The sequence below is a fragment of the Amblyomma mixtum genome, chromosome 3 (genome assembly GCF_055824585.1).
Source record: "Amblyomma mixtum isolate Tamu chromosome 3, ASM5582458v1, whole genome shotgun sequence".
NCBI classification, from domain to species: Eukaryota; Metazoa; Arthropoda; class Arachnida; order Ixodida; family Ixodidae; genus Amblyomma; species Amblyomma mixtum.
The window spans coordinates 423949483-423959883 of record NC_143014.1 but is presented as its reverse complement, the minus strand read 5'-3'; the positions used below and the strand labels follow the sequence as shown (position 1 = coordinate 423959883).

Here is a 10401-nt window from a genome sequence, read left to right as displayed (position 1 = left end):
TTCGCCTTAATATTGCGTTTGTGCAGCTGTTACCTGTGGAGAGAAACAGCTGTGTTTGCTCCCCCTCATTTGAGTTCTCCATTAAAGCCTTCTTTCCAAAAACGAACATTGCAAGGGCGGACTCGTAACACTGACACTAATACGCCTTGATAAAGGTGCCAGCAATTGCGCGAATCTCGGAACGAATGCAAGCAGAGAACAATGCGTCCAAGCCAACATTGTGGCGGTGGACCGCAGTCTGGCAATGCTGTCATATCAGGGACACATGAAGGCGTTGGGAAAATTGTGGCGGCTGCCAACTTTACTTCAAAAACGCCGGGGAGCAAAAGCCGGCTTCACGCCCCCTAGAAGCGGGCGTGAAGACGTCTTTTGCACAACTTCCGCTGGCCCTGTCTACGGGAAGCATGCGAGCAACGAACTGATCAAGAGCTGCAGCAGACATGGCGAATCCTGATCGTGGTGGGCATCGGCAATGCCCCCGAAGCACGCGATAGACACGTAGCCGTCGCTGTCAAAGGGGTGCAGTTCCACGTTCTCCAGGGCGCTGCAGCGCTCAACTATGGCTCCCAGTATTTCTGCGGTGGCCTCCTGCTTCCCAGTTTCGACGGTCATGAAGCGGAGGCGCAGGGCGCGAGATTCTGGGTTGTTTTCCAGCAGCTGCCAAACGTTGGCGTACGCACCGGGGTACACTCCATCCGGGAACAGAGACCACGTCAGGCTCTCCAACGAACTCTCCGGCGCGATGAGCAGGGAGACGATGTCCGCGGGATACACTCTGCAGCTCAAGCAGCTGAATGAGGTCAAATTCGGACACAGGCGAGCGCAGCGGATAACGTTGGCCGGGTCAGTCATGATGCAGTTGTCGAGGTTCAGCTTCCTGACGAACTGCGCTCGCCTGGGTGTGAAGAAATTTGCCATGGCTTCATGGCTCACGTTGGGGCTGCAGCGGACTTCCCTTAGAACACCGGCATCATACACAAGGCTCTCGAAGCGCTTGCTTGTGTCTTCAATTGCCAAGAGCGAGCAGGTGTCCAGGTGCACGAGAATTCTAAGCCAGACTTCGTCCGGCAGAGTAGAGAAATCGTAAAACCGGCGGCCCCCGGACATGGCTTGTGCGTCCAACACAGCGGCTTGAAAGCGCCAGCACCTGAAAGAGCGGAGCAAAGGCGAACGTGATGGGCAAGGCGATATCCGAAGGACCCCTGCTCTGCCTTCATTATCTCTCTAAAGAACCGATAATCACACGTTCTTCAAGGAACGTATCTCTCTTGTCCAACGTTTTGTTACTTTTATCCGCGAAAATGACGCGCTCGGCACGAGACATCAACGGTAGCCGCCTAATCCTGGGCGCTGGAAGGCACTCCCATATTCACAAGCGACCGCTACAGGGACAGCGCAATAACACTGCACGTGAGTGTCCCACCTATGGGCGAGGAACTAAATATTCAGAGGGCACTTTAGCTCTCTAAAGTGCTGCAAGGCGAAAGCCTTTCTGGGCGCGCTGTTTTTTTACATTTTTCACACAGTTTTTTATTGTTTTTCATTTTTGTTCTTTTCTTATTTTTTTAATTTATTTTATTTTATTTATGAAACCCATGCATTCACTACATGCGCCTTTATTCATGCTCAAACCCTGAGCTTTCGTGGCGGAGTTTTAGCATCTCCACTTCAAATGCCAAAGGCCCTGGTTCCTCCCAACCTTGAGGCAGTTTTTTTCTTAAGTGACGCCGAAACGCGGACACACTTGCTGATACAACTTGGTCACGAAAGTATGAGGCATTAAAGGTTTTCGCCTTAATACACTTATCAATGCGCGCGGTAGCACGGTGCAAAGCATCGAAGAACAAACTCCACCACAACGGCGACGCACAACGCGCACGCTGACATAAGGCGCCTTCCCAAGCGGCTGCCAATGCACGGCGACTTGGTCCCCTCCGCCCAGCAACAGACGTCAGTGATTAGCCATTGGCTTCGCCGCCAGACGAGACGCCGTCCGGCCCGGCGTCGCTGCTTTGAGTTCCAGCTTTAACCCGTTCGCAAACGAGACTATCACCCACATCGGCCGGGCAGCGGACGCTCCCGAGAAACCACGTCAACGGGCGGCAAGCCGCGCGCCACGGAAGGCGAAGCAGCCGAAACGCGAAGGCAACAGCCGCCATGCAGCGACACGAATCCGACATATCGGTGCGCTACCGTGTACCGCGCCGTTAAGCCATCTGACTCTCAATGAACCACGCGCAACTCATGGGTTATCGAGCCCGCGCAGCGCTGTACTGCGCTTGACGGACACGACGTCATGACTCCGACACTCGCGCGAAGGCCCCACGGCCGCCAAACAAGATATCTGGAGAGGCTCGAAGCTTTCCCCTATCTTTTGATTTTTTGTTTCACTCCGAGCAACATTTTCCCCTCTAAAAGTCACAGTACAGGTAAACCCGAATGCCCGGTGTGAACGAACCATTAGACAGTTTTAGCATAGCCTAGTTCTTCATCAAATAGTCTCTCTCTCTGTGGCAAAGCGGAGATGTATTAGTGCAGATATATACCCGATCAACGTATACGCCTGCTGCGCAGGGGCGCGCACCGGCCACTGCGTATGCACAGCGGCGCATGGGGCCATTGTGGTTTTCCGTTTTCCCACCAAAAATTTATCGCTCGCATCCCAATCTTCTTTTAAATGCGTCGTCCTTGCAGGCTTCGCGCGCGCGTTCGCGGAGCCCGGCTTGAGCCGAGCCCAGCGCGCACAGCGTTCTGCAACGCTGTGACCTCTCGCCATTCCTGCTCAACATCGCCATGTTGTCACTTTCAAGGCACATTCGTGCGGCGTACGTGACTGCGCGCAACCACAAACACGAGCAGAGAGGATTCCTTCGCTTCTCTACAGGTTCGGCTTTCGTCTCCACCGTCCCCCTCAGTACACCCAGAACACGCGTATTTTAACCTATGTTTCGCGCATAAACGCGACCCCACGCCATCCAACGCTACCACCAAGCCATTGTGCCTCGCAAATTACAGCGCCGATGCCGTGTAGGTCTACCATGTGGACAAGCAAATTCTGCAAGAACAGAAAATTTTGCCGGAGAAACAAATTAAATAAAAAAAAAATGCGACCATCGTCGTGGTATACCTACAGCAGCGCAATTTATTTTTCATAGCGTGCATGAATAAATAAGGCGTTTTCAAAACGTGAGACAAAAGACTTCGCAGACGTACAGCCGGCCAAATATTTAGCTAGGTCGCTCGACAGCCGCTTTTTCTGCACTCTTGCGCTTTTCGACGAAGCAAACTTACAGGAAGCTCAATATTAAGCGCGGGCTTGGGGAGCCAGGGCTTAGATTTGATATTTTCGCAAGTTTGCGCCCTCCTAGGCTCCAGGAGCACGGAACGCGTGGCCGTTACGAACGCCAGCTAAAAATTGGGCAGGCTGTATACACTTGTAGCGCCGGCACGAATTGAGGCAGCGAAAAGTTCGCAGCAAGATTCTGTTCTGTGATGCAGGAATCAATCGAACGATACAATTATACAAAAGAAAGTTACCTTTGGTTTTTCAAATGTGTCGTTTGCCCCCGGTGCGGACCGTTGCGTCTGCGTTTGAAGAGCAGCTCGATTGAAGCGCCACAAATGCCTCTACGGTGAGCTAAAAAGACGGTTAAACAAGAATTGTAGCAATAATTTTTGCCTTATTCATTTTTAAGTTGTATTTTAGCATTTAAAATTAAAATACTACTCCAAAAATGTATTGTAGTCAAGCATGCAAAGAATGTAGTGATAAGAAGCGCTCGGGCAGCCCGCAAGCAACCCGCGGGCATAGAGTTCCATACTATTACCTAGAGGGAAAGCTGGCGGCGCTGCATTTCAGTCACTGCAACTCTGAAAGTACCGCAACCAGCGGGCGGCGCGCGGGCAACATTGGGGTGTAGTTGCCAGAGGTGGTCCAGCGCGGCGAGCGCGTCGTCTGCTAGGCGAAGAAAGTCTCCCTTGAGGCCGCCTTGTTCATTGGTTTTGCGCAAAAATAAATCAATGAAAGTATTCATAATTGAGAGCTTAGATGAGGTGAGGGTTTACGAAAACCTTGAAAGCGTCGCACGACAGTTGCGCAGCCTCTCGTATTCTTTAGCCCACGGGTGTGCGCTAACAACGCAAGAAGCAGGCTTGTCCTATCGCTTCCGTGAGAGGCTCGCAAATGCATGTTTTCGGGACCCGGAAAACTTTAAAACCGGTAGGCTGCGTACATACCAGCGGGATATAGCAAAACGATTAGTAAATCAGTTCACTTGGAAGTCTGATGCATATGACACGTTCCCTTTACGTTTACTGTTTCCTGCCGCCTGTTCTTCTTTCCGTGTGGTCAGTCGCCGGTCGGAGGCTTGTGGGAGGTAGTTGGATGACCCCAAGGTCGACGAGGGGGCCAAGGCTCTAACTGTGCAGAAAGTTGGGCAAGTTGGTCGATATGCATACTGAAAAATTTGCGCAGAAAAAACGAGGACAAAGCAAGCTTGTCTTTGCTTTGTCCTCGTTTTTTCTGCGCAAAATTTTCAGTATGCTCTAACTGTGCGGCCAGATAGCCAGATAGCATGCGGACGTGCTGTGGCTGTATTTCGATAGACGCGAAATACAAAAACTCCCGTGCGCAGTGCGATGTAAGTACGCGTTAAATAACTCCAAGTGGCATAAATTCCCCCACTGCGCTTCACTTCGGCACCCCTCATAGCTAACGTGTCACTTCTGGACCTTAAACTCCGCAATTTATTATTTTTTATTTAAGCCTCATTAGCCAATATCGATGACCAGTAGGGAAAAAAAATCTCGTAAAGCAACGTCTCCAAAGACATTTATAGCTGTCACACTCACACAAACACAGACACACGGCGCACAGAGACACGCACACTCACGCACAGACACACGCGGTGCACAAGGACACGCGCACACATAGATACGCACGCAGACACACACACTGACAGAGACACGCATACACAGACACGCGCGCGCACCAGAGACAGGCGCGCGCACACACACACACGCGCACACAGAGACACACACGCAGATATACGCTCAAATAGAGGCACAGACATGCGCGCGCACACAGACAGACAAACACGCACACAGACGCGATACTGAACGTGCTATTTCGTAAAACACGCCGTCCAACCACCTCGGAAGCACTGCCCCCCTCGGCGCCTAGAGCGAGTGGGCCATCTATGGAGACGCCTAATCACGTGGTCGCAACTGACCAATAGGCGGCGCGGCGGCAAAGAGAAAACAGCTGCGGTACTTTCAGAGTTCCAGTGACTTTAGCCACCATGGACGCTCAAAGCATCATGGGGCAATGAGCTACTTGTTGCGGCGCAGTCGTAATTTTTCGGGGACATGGAGGGGCACTACTGAGATGTGTCATTCCGAAAACGCTGTTCGTGTGTGCGCAGACGACTTTCGCGCGAACGCAGTGTGCAAAACTCGTAGTAGTGAAAACGCGACGACACACGACGCCAATAAAAGGGTTCACTTTTCTGAAATGCCATAAAAACCTCTTATAGTGTTTAAGCAACAAAATTTTTTTTGAAAGCACATTTATTTTTAAACGTGCGCCTGTTAATTACGAAATATTAGTTTTTGTAGTCTTCATTACTTGGCCAATAGAAGAGCTAGCCATCCCTAATTTTGGGCGAACTTTGCACTTAAACGCTTTTCTGCTCGTTTGTTGCAATTTACAGACAGGATATTGAACGTTAGGACATTCTTGATTATCGAATAGCGTTTATTTTTGCATTATTTTTTGGCCAAAAGTTGCAGTTCTGCTGTCGGTAGCTCACCGCCCCATTATGCTTTGAGCGCCCATGGTGGCTGAAGTGGTCTCGAGGGATCTCCATGCAAACTCCCCTAGACGGGCTGCCAGCTTTCCCTCTAGGTAACAGTAAGAAACTCTATGATGGCGCATTGAGCCCATACATGGAGGAAGGAAAAAAAGAGGAGAGGCCGTTTCCACACAACACCCTGGGAGAAAAGTGTGGAGAAAATCACGTGGTTTTTTTCCACGATCGGGAGGCCATCTTGTCCTGGGCAGCTTAGCAACGGCGTTGTAGTTGCTGCTTGCAAACCGGGCGGTAGCAGACGGCCGCGGCGTAGCATTTGCCGTGCGGCGTAGGCGTACTTTTCTCAACTGCTCGAGTTTGTTTTTGATCGGGCTCACAAGCTGACGTTGGCGCCGTTCACTCATATCTCAGGTGGAATTCGCTGCAAAACTCTCGTTGTTGCGTGCATTGATTTCAACGTGCTCGGCGACCACGATCGGACGGGCATTTCGTCTACTGCGTCACTGCTCGGAGCCGTCGGGCGACCACCGCTGCTCACTGAGGAGCACTCGCGCTGTTCGTTCACCAGTGATTCAATACGCCGTGCGCTAGAGAGGTCGTCGGCGTATTGTGCGGACGTTTCGCGTCCTGTGCGTGCAGTGTGCGTGTGCCATTCCCGCTCCCGTTTCCATCGGCAGTGAAACCTCGTTGCTATTAGGCGTGTTCTTGCAACGCTCCAGTGATCGTCACTGGTGTTAGTGTAACTGTCATTTTCGTTTTTCGCGATTGCGCTTGTGTGAGCGGCGGGGGCCATGACATGGGCGGAGGGCGATATTTTAAAGGAAGCAGCTGCGCTCGCTTTGCTCTTAGTTGTGAGATGCAAGTCACTCGCCGCCTGGAACAGCCAAACTCATAAGTGGACTGGCAACCCTGACTGGCTCCGCGCGTTCCCTCTCGGAGTGCCGAGGCGGGAAGAGAGCCTTCGGCCGCGAGCTGAGAGGCCGCCGTCTGTATTTCAAGCCCTTTGTTTGTGACTGTTGTTCAACAATAGAATAAATGCATCCGTGCTCACATATGGCGCAGTCGACGTCCCGAACATCGGTGTAGCCCACCCATTCGAAGCCGCAAGCCACTTCACCGAAAGCCAGAGTCAACGTGTGTCGAGCCCGCCGCCCGTCTCACCGCCGCCGCCGCCGCCGCCATGCCGCTCATAAACTGGGAGGAAGCCACCGCCTCGGACCTCGCTGGTTTTACAGTGGACTTCTTGCGAGATGAACTATCCCAACGCAATTTGGACAATACTGGTTCTAAGGACGAAATTATTTGTCGCATCCTTGCTGACACTGCCGCAAAACGAGTCTCGCCACCGGAAACAACTGTATCAGTCACCGAGACACAACCCGCTCCAACTCAAGGTGACCAGTTTTTCCAACCTATGCCAGTGTTCAGCGCCGACCCCGTACAGAATATGCAAATTTTGACCGCCTACCTTCAAAATCAACTAGCTTTGACACTGTCACAAGCCTCTACGAGAGCAGTGCACGTTACAACTTTGCCGGACTTATCATCAACGCTTCCGACGTTCAGTGGCGACGGAGGGTTATCCGTAACTCGATGGATAGACGACCTCGAGCGCACCCAACAGCTTGCCTCTTGGGAACCCTCTACCCTGGTAGCCATCGCCCTCTCAAAACTTCGTGGCCCAGCCGCTGACTGGAAGGAAACCACTGGCCACCAGCTAAAAACTTGGTCAGAGTGGAAGGAAGCGCTTATAGCGCAGTTCGGCGAGCGACTGTCGCTTATACAGTGGCAGGAACTTGTCGGTGCGCGTGAGCAAACCCGCGGTGAGAGCCTGGTTACCTATACTCTCGCCAAGCTCAAGATAATTGGAAGGTGCCCGCTTTCATTGACTGACAAAGAGCGCATCGAGTATTTAATTCAGGGCATCCGTGATGAGCAAGTGGCTACAGCGATCGTCGTTCAACGCCCGAAGACTGTCCAGGATTTCGTCAGCATCGCTTCAGAAGTTGATCGTGCCATGGACCACTCTCGCATGACTAGACTGACAAAGCCATCCGCGCCATTTTCAAGCCGACAGCCGCGTCCTATCACCTCCAGTGCTACAGCCACGACCGAGACCACTGCAGACATCCGCCCGCCTTCCCGACCTATAAATAGCACCTACCAGCAACCAAACCGTCCAAGGCTGCCGCCCCCGAGAATATCCAACCTACCAGCTGCTGACCAAGAACATCGGTACGAGGCAATCTCTTCCAAGTATGGTGCACCTGCCTACAGACGAGGGCAATACCTAAGCGAAGCAGTATGTTATAGCTGCAAGAAAAAGGGCCATCTGGCTAGCAACTGCACCGAGAAAGGACAGCCCTCCCGAGACAAGACGCAAACAATCCCTAAAGTGCCAACAGCATGTGTTGGCCGCACTGAGGACCCTTTGCTTGGATCCATGCTCAGCTGTGCGGTTATCACTGCTCGCGTCAAGGGCCTTGGAGAGATCAGTGCCTTCCCAGACAGTGGCTCGAACGTCACTATCCTCGCTGCCAGCTTAGCTGAAAACCTCAGCATAGAGCCGTGGACAAAGCCACCCCTTCTCGTCGTAGGAGGAGGCTCCGTCATGCCCCAGGGATCTGTCTTCTTGCGAATCAGCGTAGGCCCACTCTCTGCAATTGTGGAAACCGCAGTCCTTCAGAGAAATGCCCTTCCCCTTATCCTGGGAGAGGACTGGTTTTATGCTGCTCAAGCGGAACTTCATTTCAGGCCGCCACACCTTCCTGTTATCTGCCAGTCCTCTACAAACACTGTCGTGCTGTGCAAAGAGGAACTGTTACCACGTATGTCCAATGTAGTGATACTTAAAATATCAACTCTGTCTCGCTTTGACCCACCTCATACCACCAGCGAACCCCTACAAGTGGATTTTGAACCAGACGAACACGAGCCCGTGTGGAGCAAGCTCAACAAGGCAGCCCAGTCTCAAACTCAGCCAACAGACTACAAGAGCCCAGCCCAGCCAGCCTCATGCAGCGTAATTCCTTCTGAGCCATGTTCATCCACACCCAACAACAGTTTCCCTGACATCATCATCGGGACCCAACTCAAGCCCGAAGAGCAGCAAGCAGTGAAGGAAATAGTGCACCGCTACTCACGTCTCTTCGCTACCAGCCCTGATGACAATGGCCTGTACGAAGGCATCGAGCACGAGATCAACTTACTGCCGGACGCAAAGCCTTATGGACGGGAACCATACCGCTACTCGGCCAGTGATCGGAAGTTCCTCGAAGCCCAAACAGCATCTCTCCTTTAAAATGACATCATCCGTCCTTCATCTAGACCTTGGGGATTTCCTGCCAGTGTCGTGACGCAGAAAGACAAAAAGAGGTTATGTGTTAACTACATACCTCTTAACAGGATGACTATGAATGTGCTCCAACCACTGCCTCGCGCTGATGACATTTTTGACGACCTTGCAGGAAGTTCTCTCTTTGCAATCGTTGACCTCTGCTGCGCTTATTGGCAGATTAAAGTAGAAGATGAAGACCAAGAAAAAACCACCTTCATCACGCACCAGGGAACATTCAAGTGGACAAGAATGCCATTTGGGTTGAAAAATGCACCAGCGACTTTTCAGAAAGCAATGCACCAAATATTTTCTCGACTCAAAGCCCGACACTGAGGATGTGGTGTACGCACATATCTTGACGACATCATCGTGTTCTGTGATAACTTTCCAGAGTTTCTTGACCTCCTAGACGAGACCCTCACTCTCCTTCTACAAGCCGGCTTCAAAGTTTCTTTGAAAAAATGCAAGTTTGCTGTCCCCAGTGTGAAGTTTCTGGGATTTATGATCTCGGAACAAGGGAAACAGCCAGACCCATCAAAGATTGCCGCAATCATGTGCATGCCGATGCCACGCTCGTCAAAGCACCTGTTATCTTGGCTTCAGACAGCTAACTTTTACAGGCGCTTCATCCCGAACTTCTCGAAAGTTGCCGCACCTCTGCAAGCCGCCATCCGAAAGGTTGACTTCGAGTGGACAGTTGAGTGTCAACAAGCCTTTGAAGCCCTTCGCTCCGCACTTACAACAGCACCTATAGACCTTTTTCAGTTTTAGCCTCGCTCCCAGCGCGCCGAACACCGCCATATTGCTTTCCTCCTCTCTGGCTGGTTCGGAAAGGCGGTGTCCGTGCGTCCCGTGCGTCCTCTGCGGTTCTCCGTGTTTACTGTATGCGGTTGCTTAGCAATAGGAGCCCGATTTGGGTGTATGTGCGATTAAAGCTGCAACGATGTCTTCGGAAAACCACTGCGCAGTCGTCTACTGTTCAAACAACTACAGGAAGCGAAGGCGGCTTGAAGCGGAGCAGTGTGAAAAACACAGACAGCCACGGCGGCAGTGCGGTTGCGGGCTGTTCACGCGAGCACCTACTGCTGATGTCGCTAAGATATGTGTCTTCTGTGACTATTGCAAAATCAAAACATAAGTAATAATTCGGGTAAATTATGCAGCAGCACTGCGGGTTACGTGAAGCATTTGTTATAACTGCCGACACTGGCGACTGATCATTAACGACAACAGCACTGTAAACATAGCTATTTG

General features: G+C 51.7%; 1 protein-coding gene across 1 annotated transcript; it reads right to left on the bottom strand.

Moving 5' to 3' along the window:
• Positions 1-279: 279 nt before the first annotated feature.
• LOC149357920 (uncharacterized) lies at positions 280-3634 on the bottom strand. The gene is made up of 2 exons (XM_089577994.1): positions 3538-3634; positions 280-1147 (listed from the first exon to the last, which is right to left on the bottom strand). Exon 2 carries the CDS (start codon positions 1105-1107, stop codon positions 394-396), a length of 714 nt encoding a protein of 237 aa, XP_089434120.1. The 5' UTR covers positions 1108-1147; positions 3538-3634; the 3' UTR covers positions 280-393.
• Between the last annotated feature and the right edge of the window lie 6767 nt (positions 3635-10401).